This window comes from Capricornis sumatraensis, chromosome 6 (genome assembly GCF_032405125.1).
Source record: "Capricornis sumatraensis isolate serow.1 chromosome 6, serow.2, whole genome shotgun sequence".
In the NCBI taxonomy this organism is placed as follows: Eukaryota; Metazoa; Chordata; class Mammalia; order Artiodactyla; family Bovidae; genus Capricornis; species Capricornis sumatraensis.
The window spans coordinates 98,669,655-98,693,453 of NC_091074.1; the positions used below are offsets into that span (position 1 = coordinate 98,669,655).

General features: G+C 38.1%; 1 protein-coding gene across 1 annotated transcript in view; it reads right to left on the bottom strand.

Annotated features, from left to right (window-relative positions):
* Positions 1-1,556: 1,556 nt before the first annotated feature.
* SPIN1 (spindlin 1) overlaps positions 1,557-23,799 on the bottom strand; it is a 78,026-nt gene continuing 55,783 nt past the window's right edge. Inside the window, exons 4-6 of the mRNA XM_068974213.1 lie at positions 10,984-11,237; positions 6,021-6,254; positions 1,557-2,096 (exon numbers count right to left, since the gene is read on the bottom strand). Coding sequence (XP_068830314.1) covers positions 1,897-2,096; positions 6,021-6,254; positions 10,984-11,237 — 688 coding nt within the window. The 3' untranslated portion in view covers positions 1,557-1,896. The remainder of the gene's footprint in view (positions 2,097-6,020; positions 6,255-10,983; positions 11,238-23,799) is intronic.

Genomic DNA, 23,799 nt, shown 5'->3' on the forward strand with positions numbered 1-23,799 from the left:
TCTCTTGGCCATTCGTGTCCTCTTGGACTCAGGGAGCTGGGCTCAGCCTTGAGACTCACATGCAGGAACTCTTACAAGAGCCACCAGCAGAACAGATGATAGATCTGTAGTGTGACATTTGTTTCAACCACAGAAGAACACCTACGACCTAGGTACTCACTGCATGGAGAAGCTCACCCTTGACCACCCTGGGTGAGGGCACACTGCAGAGAACCAGGGTGCTGGATTTACATGGCGCACGAGGTTACCATACACCAGCACGACACGGCAAAGCCTTCCTGAGCGAAAATGGGCATCATACAAACCACATACAGCATGGCCTTGAAGCTAACGTCAAGAACAGCTACGAGAGGGGTCACACAGACCTGGTGTTTGATTGCCAGCCTATGTATTTAAGCTTTCTGCGCAAATCTTAGGTAAGATTTTCAACCTCTACAAGACTGGTTTCACAAACCATCTTTCTCCCAGCCAGCTTTCAAACTGCCAGGGATCATCCAAAACAAAGTGGTAGGCTGATGTTTTGCTGCTAAACGAACCACTTTTGCATTTATATTTTAGTTCAAACAGCCTTGCAGGGAAGGTTTCAAAGGCTAAGGGCTGCTATCAGTCACACCCACAAACCAGTGCAGGTGACCAACCCTGATGTGGCAGGACCCACCAACTGGAATCAATCCACATTATTAGCACACCATGAGCAAGAACACACAGCACCAAAAAAGGTGTCAGGAATTTAAGCTGTTAATTGTCTAGATATTCTTTGAGGGGGAAAAGCCTTCTGACCATAATCATACACCAGTAATAACAGTAATAGTAACAAAGGGATCCGAGAGAACTTGGTAAAAGACAACAATGCCATTCTTACATTTCTAATATAAAAGTACTATGTTCTTCCAGGAACCTACCAAATACACATAAACCACTGATATACTGTTGCCTTTTAAATCCATGTACTAAAACCCAGACTAGTACTAATTTGTACAAATAGTGGACCAAATGCATCATCCAAAATACACCTGTATTACACAATGTGGACCAAGTACCTGGGCTTTGCTTTAAAAAAGTATTTAAGATTAAAAAAAATGTAAACAAAAAATGTACAAAGCTTAGAATTAAAGGCAGCCTTTTACGTAAATTCCTAATTGTTTTGTAAATTCTAATGTGGGTCATTAAACACCCACAAGTGATTCATATTTGAATTTACAGTTTAAAAACTCTGGATTGAAATGGCGCTCTGAACTTCTGACTTTCAACACAAGCTGAATGTCCCCATGTTCTTCCTGTGCCTAGATTTAATTTTTAAATACACAGCAGTGATATAGTCAAGCACTCCTGTTAAACTGGAGAAAATTATTTAACTCCTACCTCAATCCACAAAGAACTGCCAATGAAGTGTGTGTGTGTGTGCGTGTGTGTGTGTGTGTGTGTACACAGATCTGTGTGTGTGTATATATATATTATATATGTATACACACAGATATAGATAGGTAGAGATATACATACATATATATCTTTAAAAAAAAAAAAAAGGCAGTAACAAAAATGCAACCAAACTATGCTTGCATTGTGGCAGCAGAGTAAGTGTTAAGAGTGAAGGGGAAAGTGGATAAGATCTATTACGGTTTTAAATGACTATGATACTAGCTTAATTTTTACCAGACTTGCCTGTAACTCCCTTCCAAACAGACAGACTTCTTTTAAGAGGAAGGAGTTCCTTACACAAAATGCTTTGTGTTCACATAAATCTGTACGATTCAGAACAAAACCAGTTCTGCTGGCAGAGATTGTGGGTTCGCAGGGACATTTAAGCTTTCATTAAACTGGAAAGCAATCAAGTCTTTATGTCTACAAATTATACATTTAATAGTTCCACAAATTTGGTAAAGTTTGTGATGACATCTAGGATGTTTTCACCAAATCGTAGACATAAATATGGAAATCATCATCAAACTTGATGAAATAGACAGATGGTTTGGCTTCTACTTGATGAATGACCATGCCAGTCCTTTTAGAGCCATCTTCTTTGGCATATTCCACTTGTTTGCCCACCAGGCTGTCCACAACTTCTCCCGGTTCCCTTTCTGCTGGAGGTGAATCATCTATATTTAAAGGGGGGAGAAAAAAAAAGAATTTAGAGTCAGTTTTTAGATACACACCAACTCACATATTTTAATAATTTTTAAAAATGTTTTTAATATCCTGCATTCATCTTGATTTTCTACACCAAGAGTCAGCAAACTTTTTCTTCAATGGCCAAACAATAAATATTGCAGGCTTGAAGTCATATGGTCTCTGTACCGACTACTCAGCTGTACCTCTTTATGATGACACATCTGTGATGACACATCTGTGACGACACAGATGACACATAGATGAATGGTGTGACTGTGTGCCAATAAAACTTTATTTACAAAAATCTAGATATGTAAACAATTTCAAAAATCATAACCAGAAATTCCTTTGGCTCATATTTAATTATAGCTATAATTACCTAATGAAGTAATAAGGACTAAAAGAAGGAAAAGGGCAAGAAAAAACTAAATACAGTTCACCCTTAAACAACAGGAGTTTGAACTGTATGGGTCCACTTATACCGGGATTTCTTCCCAACAGTAAACAGATCTGCAGTTGGTTGAATTCATGGATACAGAGGAATCACAGAAATGAAGGGCTGCCCGTAAGTTATATGCAAATTTTCAGCTGCTCAGAGGGATCAGTTCCCCACCGCAACCTCCAAGTTGTTCAGTTGTCAGCTATAATAATATCTTTCTTTTAAAAAAAAAAAATTTTATTGACATGTGAGTGAGTGAAGTCGCTCAGTCGTGTCTGACTCTTTGTGACCCTATGGACTGGAGCCCACCAGGCTCCTCAGTCCATGGGATTCTCCAGGCAAGAATACTGGAGTAGGTTGCCATTTCCTTCTCCAGGGGATCTTCCTGACCCAGGGATCGAACCCAGGTCTCCCGCATTGCAGGCAGACACTTTAACCTCTGAGCCATGAGGCTGATTTACAATTGTTATGTTTTATAACTTCTTAAAAATAAGTCTGCACTGGTGATTTCCCTGGTGGTCCAGTGGTTGAGAATCCACCTTCCAAAGCAGGGGATGTGGGTTTGACCTCTGGTCGGGTAACAAAGATCCCACAAGTCACAGGCCAACTAAAGCCCATGGGTGCTGCAACTAGAGACCACAGGCTCTGGAGCTTGCACACCACAACCAGAGAGAAGCCTGCACATTTCACAAGGAAGATCTCGCACGCCACAACTGAGACCTGATGCAGCCAAAAATACATAATAAATCTAATTCCTTTCAGTGGAATTCTTGCTTTACTTTGAAATGATTTTAAAGCAGACAATGCCTACTGGGATCGCTGAGAATGTACTACACACTTAAAATGCCTAAGAATCCCTGCCTTATCTTGGGACTCCTTAAAGCTTTTTTGCCTCAACTTCATTTCGTTACACATGGTCCTCCTAACCCAGTTTCAAAATAAAAGAGATTTCTCATGGTATAAAAACAGATGCTAGGTGAGTGCAAGTGAATCTCAGAGGATGAACGGGGCACCTGAACATTTTTAAAAAGTCCCTAAGAAAATCTTGAGTGTTGGAAAACATTGCTCACCCTATGACCTAACAAGAACTCTGTAAATTCTAGGAAAACACATAAAAATGAGAGCAAATTATCACTATCAACAACAAAGAAACAACGTACAAAGGGGAAAGGGGGGCTGGCAAGGGGATGGCGCTAGGCAGTTGCATTTTTATTTTAAGAAACCCCTTACTGGTCCTGAGTAACTTTGTTGCTCCTTTCCTATGGAGCAACAGAGAGCCTGCAAGTAGGACGACCAGGTATCCTGGTTGTCCATGCTTATGCCAGTCATCCTGACACACTAGTAGCAATGTGCCTTTTAATTTCCACATGTATCTTGGTCTGGACCATATCTTGTATTTACATTAACAGCAGTTTGCTCTTTGATTACAATAAATCCTCTCACTGAATCTGCAACTCTGATCTCACATAATACAAATAATCCACATGAGCATGTTATCAGTTCTGGAGGAGTAAAGAGGAAATCCAAGCTGAACGCTTCTTCAATAGCGCTCTTCCATCAAGTAGCAGCATCATACCACACCACACTTTCATGGCACCTCATATGGATGAAGAAATCCCATATACATGACTGCCATACGTTTTACAGTAACCATGAATGAAGCAAGAGACTCAAACAAAGGCCGCCATGGAGCTCTTTGTACCAGAACATCATCAGAGATTCTGACAGCAAATAAACTTGCATACCACTCAAAAGAAAGGAGTGAGAGGATAAAGACATGGTCAGTACAGGCAATGGGTAATGTGCAAATGACCCCATACTTTCTATTATCAAGTCAAGAGCACCTGCTTTAGGCCTTTCTCTACAAAAACGTTAAAAATTTCATATAGGTTGGAGAAAAGCTTTTAAGGAATGCTCTCATCACTAAATTTTTGCCTATATAAACACTTTCCATTATACACTTATAACAAATATACACAAACTAAAAAAAAAAACCTCTAAGAAGGCAGAAGTCAGGGCCAGATGACCATGAGTGGGTTCACTGAGCAGCATGTTCAAAGGGAGAGCTTAAAAAAAAAAAGACACAAAAACAAGGAGAGGATATCACACTGTTAATATATCCACTGTCTATCAGCCACATTTGTCTAAGGCCAAGACTTCATGTGTTTAAGGAAAAGCTATTGAGTAGTTTAAAAAAAAAAAGGCTTACCTAAAAGTGAAATTAAGAAAATAATTCTAGTCACAACAGCATCAAAAAGAATGAAATACTTAGGAATACATTTAAAAAGTGCAAAGCTTAGAAAACTACAAAACATTATTCACAGAAAAAAAAAATCTCAATGAATGAAAAAACACCCCACGCTCATGGGTCAATAGCTTAACATTGTTAAGATGGCAATATTCTCATGCCAAACTGACCAACAGATTCAACATAATATCTAACACAATCTCAGCTGACTTCTTTGCAGAAACCGACAAGCTGATTCTAAAATTTATATGAAATTGTAAAGAACAGCCAAAACAATTCTGAAAGAAAAGGAAGATTCACACTTCTTGATTTTAAAACTTAAAGAATGAAGTTGGACCTGACATCACATCATAAACAAACATTAACTCAAAATGTATCAAAGATCCAAGTAAGAGTTAAAGCCCAACATATTCAAGGCTTCTAGAAGACATGAGGTAAATCTTTATAACCTTAGACTTAGCAAGGGATTATTAGATATGACTAAAAAAGCATGGGCAACAGAAGGAAAAACAGACAACTTGGATGTCATAAAATTAAAAACTTTTGTACTTCAAAGAAGGCTATCAAGAAAGTAAAAAGACAACTCTGAGAAGAAGAGAAAAGTATCTGCAAGTCATGTATCTGACAAGAGACTTGTACCTAGACTACTGCCTCTAACTCAGTAACAAAAAGACAGCAGAACTGAGACTGCAGGCCAAGACCATGAGTAGATTTCTCCAAACAAGACACACCAAAGGCCAGTAACACAAGAAAAGAAACTTGACAACTTTAGTCATCAAAAATATGAAAACCAAAATCACAATGAGGTATCATTTTACTACCACCAGGATGGCTAGATTCAAAAAGGCAAGTTCAGAGATGAACGAATGAACAGGATATAGTATATCTATTCAATGGAGTTGTATTTGGGCGTTAAAAGAAATGAAGTATGGAAACACACTACAACATGGATGAGCCTTGAAAACACTAAGCTGAGTTAAAGAAGCCAGTTAAAGGACCCCAAATTATATATTCTATTCATATAAAAACCCAAAGTTCAGAACAGGGAAAGGAAAATACTCTTGACAAGAGGGTGAATAATTTTACAACCTAACTAAAACAATCACTTATCCCTAATAATTAAATATTTCAAATGTATCCCTGTAAGAATTAATCAAAGACCTTGTTTTGAAATTCAAATTCCTTTTGAAGTATCAAAAGTAAAAGCTGTCGATTTATACTTACTAGAATCGGGCATAATGCGAAGGTCGCCTTCTTTATAATCATCTAAGAGCTGGTACATGTATAAGACAGGATCTTTCTCATAGGTGATGTAAAACCATGTGTTCATGATAGGGGCGCGTGCTAAGACCATTCCCCTCCACTCGTCTTTAGAGCCATCCTCTGTCTCAAACATGTGCTCCACTGCTTTGCCAATCATTGTGTCAGCTAGGTGCGCATCACTGATTCGAGATGTTGCTAGGGATGAAAAAAGCAAATGATGATTTACAAAATATGCACTGTGAAGACTGAACTTACTCAAAGAAATGATTCTGAAATACACTATCAGGCTTCAGAATCATGTGGAGGCCTGTACGAAGGACAACCATCAAATTCACATTACTGACCCAGCCCAGGATGGATTCCATGGAATTACTATGCCCCAAAGTCATGTTACTGAGAGAATCTGTTTTTCTTTGAATTCATCTGCTCTTGGCACTGTACTTAATTAAAAATTTTAGCTGTTTATTCAAGGTATAAAGTATTTTGGTTACAATAATTTTTTTTAATTATTAATTATAGACTTACAGAAAAGTTCCAAAATTAGTATTGTCCCTATACAACTTTTACTCACCTTCCCCTTACATTTACATTTACAAAATGGTCATTTATTAAAATCAAGATATTAACCTTCAAGGCATAGGTTTTTACTCTTGCCCCTGCAATCTATTTTTTACAGTAATCAGAGTGGTATTTGTGGCAGTTACACCAGATTATGTTGATCATTTGCTTAAAATACTCCAGCATTTTCCTTTCAAAATCTGAATAACAAACTGTTTCTCCAGAGCCAAAGCCCCTCAGCCATCATTCCCTGCTGGTCCTCTGCCCTCCTGTTCTGTCACCTCCCTCCTACTGCCTACACCTCAGCAGCATGGGCATCTTTTTCTCGGATGCCCTTGGGCTGACCATGGCCCCCACATCCTCAGGGGCTGGCTCTTCCTGAGCAGGTGTCCTCCCTGAGGCTCTCTAGCACCATGTAATGAAAAGCGCCCCACTGCTCGGTCACTGAGTTTTATTTCTTAAGGACATTCACCACTATCTATAATCATCTTGTTTTACATGTTTGTTTACTTGTTTTTATTTTTTTATTTTTGTTTACTTGTTTTTAGACTGCACAGCGATGACAGCAGAGGCCCTTCCCATCTTATTTTCAATACTGTGATCATATGGGTTCAACACTGCTGTGTGAATTAATTATTTCAGAGGAAAAGCAGGTTGTTCTAGATTGTCGTTAGGAACACAGGTGAAAAATGACAAGCTTCTTTTCTTTTTTAATACTGGGATAATTATGGAGGAATCTATTGATGTTAAGATTTTTCCATTCTTCATACTTCAGGTAATTCTTTAAGGAAAAAAAGACACTCCTATCTCATTCATGAGAGCTTCTATTTTTGTTTAAACATACTGCTATTCAATTTTATCAGAAAGACACTCTAAATACAAATGGTAGTTTTGTTTACATGTGCAATAATTGCCAAAAATAACAGATTCTCTGCTGCACAACACTAAAGCAAAATCTCACCAGTTTCTCCAAACCAGAAGGTATCAAACTTTCTGATCTCAGGACTCCTAAAATTTTTAAGTATTTGTTTATATGGATGATAAATATCAGTATCAACTATTTTAAAAATTATAAATGATGTATCTAAAGATATTTTAAGATACCCACAGAAATACATTTTTAAGGAAAAATAACTATTTTCTAACAAAATTTTTATATATATCTAGCTTTAGAAACAGGCAGCTAGACTCATATCTGTTTCAATATTCAATCTTTTTTGCATGTACTTTTAGTTGACGTTTAAAATCACAAAGATATGCTGTTGAAAAAGAGTATTTTATCCGTCTTTTCAAATAATTCTAGATATTCTTCTCTGATATCACATCAAAACTCAGCAAGTCTTGGTTTTCCTTAAAGGCTAATTACACTGTAGAATCTGAAATCATTATCAATAACCTTCTGTCAAACTATTAAATTAAAATTCGTCTGCAGAATACATAAAGAATTCCTATAACTCTGCAACAAACAAAACAAATTGAAATAATCCAATCAAAAAATGTGGGCAAAGGAACAGGTATTTCTGCAAAGATGACATATGAATGGTCAAAAAGCAAAACCAACAGACAATAACAAATATTGGGGAAGATGAGAAATTGAAATCCTTATGCACTGTCAGTGGGACTGTAAAATGTTAATGGACACTATGGAAAAACAGTATGTATACAGGAACCTCAAAACAAAATTGCTGTATGATTCCACTTCAGGGTAAATGCCCAAAAGAACTGAAAGCAGTACTTGAAGACATATTTGTACACCCATGTCATAGCAGCACTATTCACAATAGCACTGGAAGAAGGAACCCACCAAGAGTCCAATCAAGGATGAATGGGGAAAAAATGTGGTATACACATACAATGGTATACTACTCAGCCTTTGCCTGGAGAATCCCAGGGATGGCGGAGCCTGGTGGGCTGCCGCCTATGGGGTCGCAGAGTCGGACACGACTGAAGCGACTTAGCAGCAGCAGCAGAAAGGAAGGAAATCCTGTCACATACTACAACATGAATGAACCTTGAGGACGCTATGCTAAGGGCAAGAATCACAAAAAAGCAATACAACATAACTCTACTTATGATGTACCTAAAGTTATCATATTCACAGGAACAGGATGGTGGGTACAGGGGCTGGTGGGAGGGGGAAAATGAGTTGTTTAATGAGGAAAGAATTGCAAAATAAAAAAATGTGGAAATCTATTCCATAACAATGTGAATATACTTAACATACTTAACATCTCTGAACTGTACACTTGAAAACAGTTATGGTAGCAAATTTAATGTTTTGGGGCAGGGGGGGCGGGAAGGAAAAAAAAATTTAATGTTTTGTGTTTTTTTACCATAACAACAAAAAAAACCTGTTGGTCTTTGAATGGATCTTTCACCAATACATGATTTGGTAACATTATGCACTGTTCGTATCAAAAATATATTCACTGAGCTATGCAGATCTTTGGAAACCTCAGTATATAACTGTGAAAGGATGAGTGATAAAGGCATATTATACCTTAAGATTATTATGAATTTTGATCTCATAAGGCACATGAATATGCTTCAGGGAACGTCAACAGTCCTAGACCACACTTTGGGAATCAGTACTCTGTGATGTCACTTTCTCTCACCTTGAGCTTAAGGTTATGGAAAACAAAACTAACTTAAATGTACTGCCTAAAGCAAATTAGGAAAAACCATTTTCTTTCTACATGGAATATAAATGAAGTCCAAATAACTTTTCAGAATAAAGTATCACAGGGAATACTATAATTAACTGATAATTATATTAGGCATGTAACATACTGCTGCTTTGCAAACAGGCCTTTGGATTTCCTTTTGAAAATTGAACTAGAAAGAAGAACATTAATAAACCCTTAAATCTCATCACCAGAGACACTCATATATTTCTGGATATCTTGGTTGCTAAAATCACTGTTTTTTAATAAATCAAGCTAAGTTTTTTTGCTCTATGATCACAAAAGAACTAACATAGGTCATGTGGAAGAATGCAGTAAAATCTCAAATAAGCTAGCAGTCTTGCCCTTGAAGGGGTCAGAAAAAGAATTATGATAATTAATGAGCACAAATAATTGATATAAAAGTGAGGGTACTTTTTAAGCCCTGAAGGGAAGATTCTTCCCTGTTAGTTTCTGATGTGGGAAATGGACTGCTTTCAAGATCAAGAGGAAAGAGGACATGCCTCACAAGGAACAATTTGTTCAGTCACACTTAAAAGAGATAAAGTTTAAAATGCCAAAGATTTACTATTACACAATTAGTTGCCTGTAGTTAAAAACACAAATTTAAAGACAGACTTCTGTGAAAACAGAACTATATTTATATAGGATGAGTGAAGACAACATCTGCTATCTAAAGCGAAGATTAAAAAGTAACTTGCTGCTCTGCTAAACTTAACCTGATGGGGAAGCATTGTCCCAGGAACACAAGGGTAAAAACAAAGGGACAGGGGACTGGGTAAGCTTCTTCCCTTGACAATCTGATTCCAAAATTCTATCTTCCAAGTACAGAACTGCTGAAGCTATATTTGTAAAAATACAGGCTTTTAAAGGACAATTACAAAAACATAAACCAGATTCAGGCAATGGCAGCATCACTGTAAAAATGCAAATACTCTGAAGAAAGGAACATTCATTTGGGAGTATTCTATTGCTGTTAAAAATAAAACCTATTTTACTTTATTCTTAAAAATAAAACCAGTCATTATGCCTAAGGTATGCAAGGCAAAACTGATTCATATGACATTTAAAGTCATTCATAGCTCCTATGACCATCTGTGTATATACAAAATAAACTGAGGCTGTCATTAAAAAAAAAAGAAAAAAAGCCATTCATTTCCCACAAACCTTGCAAAACAAACCCTTAAAAATATAACAAAATTCACATGCATTGGTTGTTTAAATTCTGGCTGAAAGTGCAATGATCACTTTTGTAATAATACACAATGAAAGATACACTTCACCTAAAAGATTCTAAAATAAACACATGAAATTTTTCTTAACTATTGTATGATAAAATAAGTATACTGAATATTTGAGCTAATGAGAAATACTCTTACCCATCAGAGTCCAGATAAACTGTGAGCAAAATGTGGGAAATAATCATATCAGAAATTATTAGACTGTCAACTTCTTAGGGAACAATTTATACATCTTTATATCCCTCACAGTTCCTTTGAACTGTGGTTTCAGGACATCTGTTCAGCAGTTTTCATGGTCTTAGGTGACTGATTTAAATATGTATCAGAAGTGCTTATTCTCCAATAAAAAGACAAAATACCAGTAATGCAAATAATCAAAAAGCATCCATTTCAGAAATCCTTTTTAAAGCATATAACACACAAATAGTAAAGAGAACTTACCAACTCTATCAGGGAGGACTTCAAGCGCAGAAACTCTTTCATCCTTATTAAGTTCTAGTCCATAAACACAGTCAAATCCATCGTATTTTATAAGATACAAAGAAGGGTTTACAGGCACCTGGTCCAGAACGGTTCCTTTCCACTGGGTGACAGGGCCATTCCCTTCCTTCCACCCATGCTGAATCCTGCAGCCTACGATGTTCCGCCGAGGCTGGGAAACAGGTTTGCTTGGTCCCACACTGCTCCGATGTTTTCTGTATTCACACATATACACACATAAGGTATCTTCTCAAAGTATGCACTCCTACCAACACAACTGCTGCTACCTAGCATGCTCTCATCAGAAATGATCCTGGTCCTGTGCAGGCTAACGCTGCCACACCCAGGGTTCAGGTGGCTCCAGCCAGCCATCTCGCAGTCCCACAGCCATGCAGTGGTGGCTCACAGGGGGCCCATTTCAAGCAATAGGGGCTCCCTGTGCACCTTAAGTGTGGAGGCAGAAAAACACAGGCCTAGCCCGTAGCAACTAAGCCCTAAAATTAAGCATCAGTTTTTCAGCTTTCTGAGTTTCTTTTAATGCAATCAACTTACAGTTATCCAAATTAATCAAAGAAAGACAAGGACTGACTACATGAAATACTGCATGTGCATATGGCTTTATGAAACAGAAATCCATTTCTTGTCAAAGGGAAACGTATAACTATTCACATAACTTAATTCCCATTGGCTTAAACAATAAGAATAAACTACACATTTCACTTTTTCTTAAACTAAGCCCAGGCTGGCTTATATTCATGCATCTATACCATCACTACTTCTTTAGAAAGCATATAACCTTCAACCCTTAAATCTGTAGCAAATAATGTAATATTGAAAATTATTCAAGTGACATAACATCAGTTACAAACAACTGAAAAGCCTACATACAATGTTTACAAATAATACACCTGGCTCTTGATGTGAGGGGAAAAAACCCTTCATTTCATGGAGCAATCCAAAAGTTTACATCAGTTACAAACAACTGAAAAACCTACATACAATGTTTACAAATAATACACCTGGCTCTTGATGTAAGGGGAAAAAAACCTTCATTTCATGGAGCAATCCAAAAGTTTACATCAGTTACAAACAATTGAAAAACCTACATACAATGTTTACAAATAATACACCTGGCTCTTGATGTGAGGGGAAAAAAACCTTCATTTCATGGAGCAATCCAAAGACAAGGGGCAAGACTCAGCTTGAATGAAAGCTGAAGGCCGAAGCCATGATGGCACATGGATATATGCCAAGAATGAAAAAATTTAGAGCAGAAAAGAATTGCTTTTCTGCTACACTTTTATAGGCATAAAGCTCTCATCTGGTAAACCATAAAAGTGGGAATAAATGGCATAAATACAAATGTACCTTAAAAAAAAAACAAGCAATTTATTATAGGATGTAATATTTAAAATTACAATTATATATATTTGAAGTAGAACAGCTTGGTAAACTTAGTGGGTTTATAAGCAGAGACAACAGGTTATACAGCAAATCATTTAAAGCTGCCTTAATAAGGCCTATAATCAGTTGACACAATCCTTTACCTAAGAGAGGGAACACCATTTGGGGAACATCTCAGAAGGAAACTTATCCAGTCGGACTGTAAAAGGATTCACAGATTACATACAGGATTGTGAGACCATGAGACCAGAAGACGCTGTGTCTGCCCAGCCCTTAAGGCTTTGCACACACCCAGCCAAAAGGCCTTCCAGGAAAGGCAGAATCATGCACTGAGGCCATAAGCTGAGACTAACATCCTGAACAGGATGAGGCCCGGGGATAAAGGAAAGATGAGGTTCAGGTGCTAGGCAGACCTCAACAGGTAATACAGAGGAGACCACACAGAAGTGTATTAAGTGTGCCATGGGAATACTGAAGAGCTCTGCAGCACAGACAGCTCTCCTGGTATAATGTCACCCCTTCCCATGTACAAGAGTCTCAGGAGAGGACCATGGTGGCAACAACGGGCAATGGAAGCAAACCCAAGAACATATCCACAAGGTAGATGGAAACTATCACCTAATATTATGTACACACAAAGGCCATGAAACAGGAACTTACATCAGAAACAGAAGAGCCCAGATGAGAGGGAGCCACATGAAAGAAGATGCAAGAAGAATCAGACACAGTCAAGAAACAAGCAGCAATTTGAAATCTTTTCAGAAATGAAGACTAGACTAGAGGAACATGGAAGAAATTGACACCAAGGAGCATTTAAGGAAAATTGTTGTTTTTCAGTTATTAAGTCGTGTCCAACTCCACAATCCCACAGACTGCAGCACATTAGACTCCTCTGTCCTCCAGTATCTCCAGTTTGCTCAAATTCATGTCCATTTAAGGAAAATAGATAATAAAAAAAGACAGATGGGAACAGATAAGAAATTCTAACTTCTATATAACAGAATCACCCAACAGCTAAAATCAGAACAGAAAAAATACTAAAATAATTCAAGAAAAATATCCTGAAAGACTGAAATGTACAAACGCATCCCTGGTAAAACTGACACAGAACTACTGACGCCAAGACATCCAGTAAAACAAACAAACTTTAAGGAAAACAACATCTCCTGGGCGTCCAAGCAGAAGAATGGCATCACATGTAAGGAAAAGCAAATCACAACGTGACAGCGACCCTGTGTGCCTCCAGACACCCAGGGTGATGACCTTCCAAGTTCCCAGGAAAGCAAACGCGAGGTGGTGATTTCACAGTCAGCCAAGAATGCTATACTATCCTCCAGGTAAAAGTACACATATAACACTGTGAACAAATAAGGACTTGAGGAATATCGTTCTTACAGATGCTTCCTGAAGAAGTTAACAGTTGGCCATCATATCTATGGGTTCCACATCCTGATTCAACCAAATGTGGACAGAAAAACAAAGTTCCAAAAAGCAAAGCTTGAATTTGCCACATGTAGGCAACAATTTACATACCATCTACATTGTATTTACAACCATTTACACAGTATTTACTCTGTATTAGGTATTATGAATAATCTAGAGACGATGTGAAGTATACAGGAGGATGTGTGTGGGTTATGTGCAAATACTAGGCCATTTTATACAATGGACGTGAGCAACTGTGGATTTTGGTATGGTGTCAAGGGTCCTAGAATCAATCCACCCAGATACCAAGGAACCACTGTATAGGACAGTTTCAGATAATCAAGAATGCTTAGAAAGCTTTCAGCACAGAGCTGATAATAAGTAAAAGTGAGCATCTTTTACTGCAGAACAAACATAGGGAAAAGAGCAATATGTAACTATTATCTGCTCTGACAACAGAGTTAACACCACTCTGAAAAGGGGAAGGAAAGAAGAATACCTGTAAAGTACAAGAAGTTCGCTAAACAAAAGAGTATGACTTGGAACAGAGTACCTTATATTAAATGGAGATAAAGCAGAGAAGCGGGAGCTAAATTCAATACTGTTCATAGTAAGGAACCAATCTATAAAACCTAAAATAAATAAAGATTGGTTAATTTTAAAAGACTGCAGTATAAAACTTACTGGAGAGAAACGCCTTAATAACATACTATCAGTCAGTAACTTGTAACTACTAATAATACTCAAACCTAAAAGTGAACTCAAGACCTCTTCATACTCCCTGAAAATGGGCCACTACATCCAACTGGCCTTCTGTGGGGATATATGGCTGCGAAGGTGATTACATTTCTTCTTTAGAATACAGGTATCTTTTTGAGCATTACATTTTTCTCCAAACAGACAATTACCTATCTTCTTTAGATCTTTAGGAAAAAGTCCTTGTGATTCATCCTGTGTACAGGATCAGGTTTTCTTCAAAGCAAAGGCAGAGGTTGGTCCCCAAAACTCACTGAAGAAAGAATTCAGTCATATGCACCATTTTATAATTCACAGACATTCTATCATTACTACCAAAATTATAAGCAAATATAGCACCTTTACCAGCGTGATGATTAATTTTATTGTGTCAAGTTGGCAGGGCCACAGTATTAAGATACCTAGTCAAACATTACTCTAAATGTTTTCTGTGAAGATATTTTTCTACATAAAACTAACACGTAAATCAGCAGACAGATTGCCTTCCATTACACAGGTGAGTCTCATCCGATCAGCTGAAGGTATTAATATCAGCTCGTCCCTGGATCTCCAATCTCTGTGCACAAAACATTGGTGCTGTTTCTCTGGAAAACACTGACTACAAACAGAAAAGATTCTATCCTAGATTCAGAGGCATGAAATTTTCTACTACCATGATTCTCAACGAAACCAAAATACACTTAGCAACTGAGAGCAGAAAAGGGCAACTGGAAGACTCAGAGCAGTTCAGCCATCCCTCCTTCCCACACTCACTAGTGGCATTCTTCTGTAACATGCAGTTGCTTCTGAAGAGGGAGATGCATGATGCTCTCTTTAATCACATTTCAGAACAAGCATTTTCATCCTGGTCGCCTCCAGTGGAAGTACACGAGACGCTCCTCCCCTCTTCCAAACAACACGAGGGACTCAAATCTAGTTAGCAAGCAGCCCTATTCAGAGTGGTTCCTGTATCCTTTAATTCTGAAGAAACATGACCCACCCTTCTTTGCATGGATTTTCTCACTTTTTTTAAGGGAATTTTAATCATCAACTTTTGTTACATAAATGTGGTAATAATATGCCTGGATTACTCCCTGGTTTGGGGAACTTCCTGCAAGCCGTATGGCACAGTCAAAAAAATACAAATACATAAATAACCTACTTTTTAAGCTTACAATTTTCTACTAGAGTACACAATTAAAACCAAAGCAAGACGAAAACTAACCCAAAAAAAAAAAATTAAATAACAACAAAAAAATTCCTAGTAAAGGAAAAAAATTTTTAAACAAACATCTTAGCACCTTAGTAACCCTTTCCTCACCACTTTCACCACACTATCAGAAATTTAGTCTTTTGTTTCAAATTGTTATTAATCTTGCTCAGTTCAGTTCAGTCACTCAGTCATATCCGACTCTGTGACCCCATGAACCACAGCACACCAGGACTCCCTTTCCATCACCAACTCCCAGAGTTTACCCAAACTTATGTCCATTTAATCAGTGATGCCATCCAACCATCTCATCTTCTGTCGTCCCCTTCTCCTCCTGCCCTCAATCTTTCCCAGCACCAGGGTCTTTTCAAATGAGTCAGCTCTTTGCATCAGGTGGCCAAAGTATTAGAGTTTCAGCTTTAACATCAGTCCTTCCAATGAACACCCAGGACTGATCTCCTTTAGGATGGACTGGTTGGATCTCCTTGCAGTCCAAGGGACTCGCAAGAGTCTTCTCCAACACCACAGTTCAAAAGCATCAATTCTTCGGCACTCAGCTTTCTTCACAGTCCAACTTGCACATCCATACATGACTACTGGAAAAACCACAGCCTTGACTAGACGGACCTTTGTTGGCAAAGTAATGTCTCTGCTTTTTAATATGCTGTCTAGTTTGGTCATAACTTCCCTTCCAAGGAGTAAGCATCTTTTAATTTCATGGCTGCAATCACCATCTGCAGTGATTTTGGAGCCCAAAAAAAAAAAACAAAGTCAGCCACTGTTTCCAGTTTCCCCATCTATTTGCCATGAAGTGATGGGACTGGATGCCATGATCTTTGTTTTCTGAATGCTGAGCTTTAAGCCAACCTTTTCACTCTCCTCTTTCACTTTCATCAAAAGGCTCTTTAGTTCTTCTTCGCTTTCTGCCATAGGGTTCTGCTGCTGCTAAGTCACTTCAGTCATGTCTGACTCTGTGCAACCCCATAGATGGCAGCCCACCAGGCTCCCCCATCCCTGGAATTCTCCAGGCAAGAACACTGGAGTGTGTTGCCATTTCCTTCTCCAATGCATGAAAGTTAAAAGTGAAAGTGAAGTCGCTCAGTCATGTCCGACTCTTCGTGACCCCATGGACTGCAGCCTACCAGGCTCCTCCGTCCATGGGATTTTCTAGGCAAGAGTAATAGAGTGGGTTGCCATTGCCTTCTTCGATAAGAGAGCTGTCATCTTCATATCTGAGGTTATTGGTATTTCTCCTGGCAATCCTGATTCCAGCTTGTGCGTCTTCCAGCCCAGCATTTCTCATAATGTGCTCCACATATAAGTTAAATAAGCAGGGTGATAATATACAGCTTCGACGTACTCCTATTGGGAACCAGTCTGTTGTTCCATGCCCAGTTCTAACTGTTGCTTCCTGACTTGCCTACAGGTTGCTACTATCTTAAAAATAATTTTTAAAAAACATTCCCTTATATAGTAGTAAAGAAAGAGGATTTTTGTTGCTTTTTGCAACATTTATTTTTTTCTCGTACATATTTGCTCTTTCTAGATAAATTCTCTGGTAGTCAGACAGGGTTCACAAATGCAAACTAAAAATTCCTGCAAGCCTCAAAACACTGTTATTTTGTTCTCATCCTTGACTTGCCTAGGTATGCAAGGCAGGCTCAAATTCCCTTTGCCTTCAGTACCTTTATTGCAAAAAGGTATTTTCATTGTCTTTATCTTCCAGAATCACACATACCAGATGCCAATCTGATCCTTGCTCCTTTTAGGGTAACCCATCTTCCTCTTCAAGCTGCTTTTAGAATTTTGTTTGTTACTAGATTCTGAAATGTCCCTAGAACTCGTGACATGTTTCTAAGTATCCCTCACTAGGACTTGGTCAATTTCTTGAATTAGGTAAAATAGGCTTGAATTTCAGCCTATCTATTGAATATCTTACCTAATATTTTGATTTCTATGAACTGATCATTTCTTTATCTTAAATGATTTTTCTTTGTAATGAGTGCAACACCTGATATGAGGATAATTTTCACTTTTCTGGATTCCTTATGAGCTTCTGGGTTCAGCCTTGTCTTTGTTGCATCTGCTGCCATCTGAGTGGCAGCATTCTTCACACCTGCAGGAGAGCACGGTTAACTCTCCTATTTTATGTATGACTTTCTTTGGTGCTGTCAGAGTTCCTCAGGTGCCTGATGATTCTTGGTGTCCATATTTTCAGATGCAAGGAAAGATATAAAGTGGTATCCGTACTTGAGATGTGTTTCCTCAGGCCAAGTCACGGTCTCTGATGTCTCAGTATGAAGTATAGGTTCTGATAAAGCAGCCAGGACCCAGGTAATTTCAAAGCAGCTGAGACTGTGTGGAAACTTCCAGCCAGGAGAGAACACCTACTGCCTAATGCGGCTGGTTTCTCGCCCGTAATGACGAAGGTAACTGTGGCCAGCCTGTGCTGTCCCTAACCTGAATAGATGCTAGGGTCTAGTTCGAACATTCAGCTTTTTGGAGGTCTTCTTTTTCAACTCAAACTTGTTGAGAGTACCTTACCTTAGCTTAGCTTTTATGTTGATATAAATCTATTCCTGTCTGCTGTGTATCTTGCAGAGATTTCTCAGTGTTCTGATCTGTTGGTGGGATGATCTTTCTGTATCAATAACAAAAACTGCAAACTTAATGCAAATTATGTTGAAGTGCTATTTTCTATCTGCATATAGAATAAATACAACCCTCCTAGTGAACAAACAATCTGGCATCCATTGTCTCAGTGATTTCATGTCTAGGAATTGATCAAAAGAAAACAATGGACAAGCACAAAACTAGAGCAAACAGTATGTTCTGAGCAGTGTTTGTACCATGGGAAACTTGATATGAAGTTCAATAGGTCTCACTGATTTAGTAAGTAATACTATATCTATATGATGAATAACTACATAGCTATTAAAATCACAGAAAAATATAAAGACATTTTTAAAATACACACAATCATCCAGATATGTAGGAAAAAAAACTTTAAAAACATACATTAAATTATTGACAGGGATAATCTCTGGATGACAGTGGATCAAAAATAATTAAGCTGCCTTTCTCTGCATTCACCTGTTATTTTCAAATTTTTTTATGACTTAAGTACTTTACTTTTATAGGCAGATAAAATACAATTTATAATTATGCTTAAATTAATGCAATGGGTTCCTAATTCTGCAAGAAACTATATATAAAAATAGATTTATATATATTAGCATTATAAATTCCAAATTTTACTTCTGTTGCCTTTTTAGTCAAGAGTAATTTCACTTTTAGAATACCATTTTACTAATTCTAAAAGAAGAATTAAAGATCTACTATAGATACCATTTTTGCCAAATTTATTTAATCAACAACCTAATTTGATTGAAAAGGTAGAGGCAGGAAAGTATGAACAGATGGGACTTCCTGGAGGTCCAGTGGTTGGGACTCCGAGCTTCCACTGCAGGAGGCACCAGTTTGAAGAACTAGGAGCGGCACAGCAAAGTGCAGCCCCCAAAAAAAGAAAAAGAAAAGAATGAATGGATGCCTCAATGAATACTAAAGACAAAAATGGTAATTAGACTAATACAATACCTCTAAAAATCGTAAGCCAAGCTTTCCAATTACTGCTCCCTGAATGTCCAAACTGTTCAAATACCCTTACAGCCAGAGTTTACAAGTATTGTTTTAAAATATTTTTAAATATGTTACACTAGTAATTATTAATGTTAAGAGTGAAAAAAATGCTACTTTATTTCTGTGTGTATTTGAAATTTTCCATACTAGAGAAGTTAAAAATTACATATTAATTTTTTTTGTTTTTTAATTCTAATCACTAATTCAGATTCAAAAATCGGTAAGAAAAATTTTAATAAAAATTAAAGCTTACTTACATGAGTTGAAATAGTATATATAAAAGTGAACAATAAGAACATGTCAGATAACTGGCAGAAGATACAGAAAGATCAAAAACACACTTAGATGGTCATATCTCTAGGTAGTTCAATCTAACAGCAATACAGGGCTTCCATGCTGGTCCCACTGTGGTTAATAACCTGCCTTGTAGTTCAGGGGACACCGGCTTGATCCCTGGTCCGGAAGATCCCACATGCCGTGGAGCAACTATGCCCGTGCATCACAGCTACTGAGGCCCCACCTAGAGCCTGCATGCTGCAACTTCTGAGGCCCTCGTGCCCCAGAGCCCACGACCTACAAGAGAAGCCCCTGCAATGAGAAGCCTGTGTGCCACACCAGAGAGTAGCCCCCGCTCTCTGCTACAGAAGGTTCATGCTGCAGCAACAAAGATCCAGTGCAGCCAAAAATAAACAAAACAGAACAGAAAATAAACATATTTTTAAAAAGAACAGTACAGGGAGTTCCCTGGTGGTCCAGTGGTTAGGACTTTAAACTTTCACAACTGAAGACTGAGTTTCAATCTCTGGTTGGAGAACTAAGATCCCACAGGCCAGTACAAAAAGGGATGTAAAATTAACAATTTAAAGCAACTAACTTTTTTAAATTTAAAATGAGAGTTTCTGGAATATGGTGATTTTGCTTTATATGTTCTCCTTGGATATGTTATTTTTAATAGCCTTAGTGTCTGGCATTTTCTTGGGGAAAAAAGTCTAAAATATTCTTGACTATCACTTACCAGGTAGTCAATAAACAAACAACAACATTATAAACAAATACCAAGACATCTCATTCAACTGAAGACACATGGAATTATAGCGCCAAGGGCAAATAAAAGGCTGTACTGTGTCAGGATCCAAACAATTCAAGGATAAAAGCAGAGAAACCAGAATTAAACATCTATAATCACTTTCCTTGTCATCTCCATAAGTTATAAACAGCTTTTCCTGTAGTTTCAATGGGAGTAAATGGTGACCAAGTATACAGCATCCAATCACCTTTCTTTGCTGTAATTGTGTATATTAATTTCCAAACAACTTGACTTTGTTATCTGATGTGCTTTAAGATATCAGTTCTGATGATGGTTTAGGCCAGTGCTTCTCAAACTTAGGCATGCATCAAATCACCTACAGTTCCTGAAAACAGTTACCCAAACCCTGTCCCAGAAACTCTGGGTTCCATTTTATTCTGCAGGTCTGAAGAAGAACCAAAGACTTTCTAACAAGCTTCCAAGTGCACTGCTGACCTAGGCACCACACCTTTGGTAGCAGAACTGATCCAGAGTAAACAGTAACTTTTACACATCCACATTCCCAAAAAGGAAAACCAAGACCACAGAAAACACTTCTGTACTTTGTTCAATATTTTAAATAATGGTACTGAAAGTACCATTCCAATTATTCTGTCATCAAGAAAAGAATTCCTGAGAACAAACTAGTGGTTACCAGTAAGGAAAGGGAAGGTGGAGTGGCAAAACAGAAACAGGAGATTAAGTATAAACTCCTGTGTATAAAACAAACAAGGATATACTGTACAGTATAAGGAATCTAGCCTATATTTTCTAACAACTATAAATGGAGTATAATCTTTAAAAGTTGTGAAACACTATGTTGTACACCTAGAACATTGTATAACTCAATTATATGTCAATTTAAGAAACAAAATCTGTGCTGAAAGACCTTTCACCCTTTATCTAGACTCCCTTAATGACTTAAGTTGACTACCATTTCTCATCAGTAAATACCTTACTTTTATAGTCAATATTTAAAGGCACCGTACTTCTTACATTTTCAACTATCATAATTCTCCTATAATAAACCAGTAATGACAGCCACATACTGCATACTTTGGTGTATGAATTAACTGACCTCTTTCCTGATTTTTTTAATACTGTGAGATAAAAGCAGCTTCCTTACTGTGTTCCAGCAGATTTCAAAAGAAAATAAGTCAAAATAATTGTCTTTTTGCAAGATGCACAGCAGCAAATAGAAAGAGGGGGGAAAAAAAACCTGCTTCTCTAGTACTTGTTGCTTGTTAAGAGTTCTACAGCTGAAACTGGCATTCCCAGCTTAAACCAACAATAAAAAACCAGAATGGAGAAAGTCAAGTTTTCTATCCATTTCACTCCGGTTTTTTCATTATTTTGTCTACACACTGCACACTGAGAGTATTCAGAGATGTTCATGGCAAGCATCCAAATGCCTCAAGGGTTTTCCAAAGCACTATTCACTTTCACTGGTGTGAATAACAGAGCTACTGGCAAACTGATTAAAAAGTATTCCACATTTGACCAGTTTAAGACTGTCAATACCATGGTTCATTTAGATGCTTACTCCAACTGTGATCTAGGTCTGTGTGCTTGTCACAGAAATATTTTTCATATACGAGACAACAAAACATACAGTTCAGGAAACAGGACATGGTATCAACAGTTACTATAGGTTCCAGAATCATACTGTCCTAGCTATTTCTTAGATGTGATGACCGCAGACTCAAACTTTCTTCCCACAGAAGGGTTCAAGGTCCCTACTTGACAAGGGATGTCACGAATGAGACTAAAATAGGGCCAAGAGGAGGAGGAGGGGAAGCACAGTGACAGCCTTGGTCAGTGACTACTGGTGTCTTAGAAAAAGGAAAACATTCCCTAGAAACCCTCAATTCAGTGTGTTAACAGCTCCTGATCCATTTTTCAAATGTGCATTAGTGGAAAAGATACCAAAGCCCAGTCACACCTCCTGAAATGTAAATCTATCGACTGTCCAAATTACAGAAGCAAAAGAGCCAGACCCACAATCGAAAACTAAAACGAAGAATCACTACAGCTACATCCACCTTATTTGTTCCCCAACTACACCTGCCTTCAAGATGTACCTTCAGTGAAGACATAATTCCCAAACAACCTTCTGGGAAGCCAGAAAAGAAATGTCCACCAGCTTGTCCCCAGATTACACCAAGGACCCTGGCTCACAAGAAGCACAAAAGTTTCTATTTACTTCAAAAAATGAGAACGAGACTCAGCTATGCAACATTTCTGGGTGCAGAGACACTGCTCCAAGCACTTTGGATCTGATTACCAGAATCCCCTCACACCCACAGAGACAGGAGGTGCCATTTGCACGACCTGGGCTCTGCCAGCCCTTGTCTCCAGGGTGTTCCTTTGACTCTCTCAAGCAAGCAGAGGCATGTGCACAGGGAGTTATTATTGCACCGTCCCCCTGTACCAACATGGAAAGCGAGAGGAGGCATGACCACGGGTCAGTGGCTGCACACAAGGAGTCTGAGTGCCTTACTCTCTGGAGGGCCACAGTGGAGGCAGGCAAGGAGAGAGCGAGGCTCCAAGTTCTGCTTTCCTGTATTTGTTTGCTATAAACACTTCATCTGTAATGAAAACCCAAAAACCTCACTGTTCCAGTCCAACACCATGACTTAATACAAGTTAAGCGAGCGTTAGGCATACGAGGGATTTGGTAAAGCCCACAGCTGGGCCAGTGGGGCTTGCCACTCCAAGGCCAGCCTCTCCACCACCCATCATCCCCACTTACCCATTCAAGGACAACAGTTAACAGCTTTCATTTGTGATATGCGGAAACTTCTGTTTCAGTTTTTTTCCACCCCACCCATCCTCAAATTTGCACTGACATCAGAAAAAAATAGGAAAATGACTGGTAACTTTTCAACTTCTCCTTTTTGCTATGTTCAAAACTTCTACTCTTTAAGTGAGACAAGCACACCTCATATTAAAGCCCTAGATCACGTTTCCTGCATCATGTAACACATGGGATGAGAGATTCTTTAGCTGTACATGTATGAACTTCAAAAATCAAATGCATAGGTATTTATTCCTTTTTAGGGGAAAAAGGATAAACAATGCTAGTTTTGCAAAGTTAACGTGTAATTTGCTTTCATCTCCCATTGTATTTAAGGTTTTTTTTTTCATTACCTTCTATTTATGCCGAGATGGTTTACTACTTATGGTAAAGTTAACGAGTGGAGATATATTACATAAATTATTAGATCACTAGATATGACAGAACTGTGAAGATGATGGGCAAATAAGTGAAATTTGAGAAATGTTTTATCAAACCTCA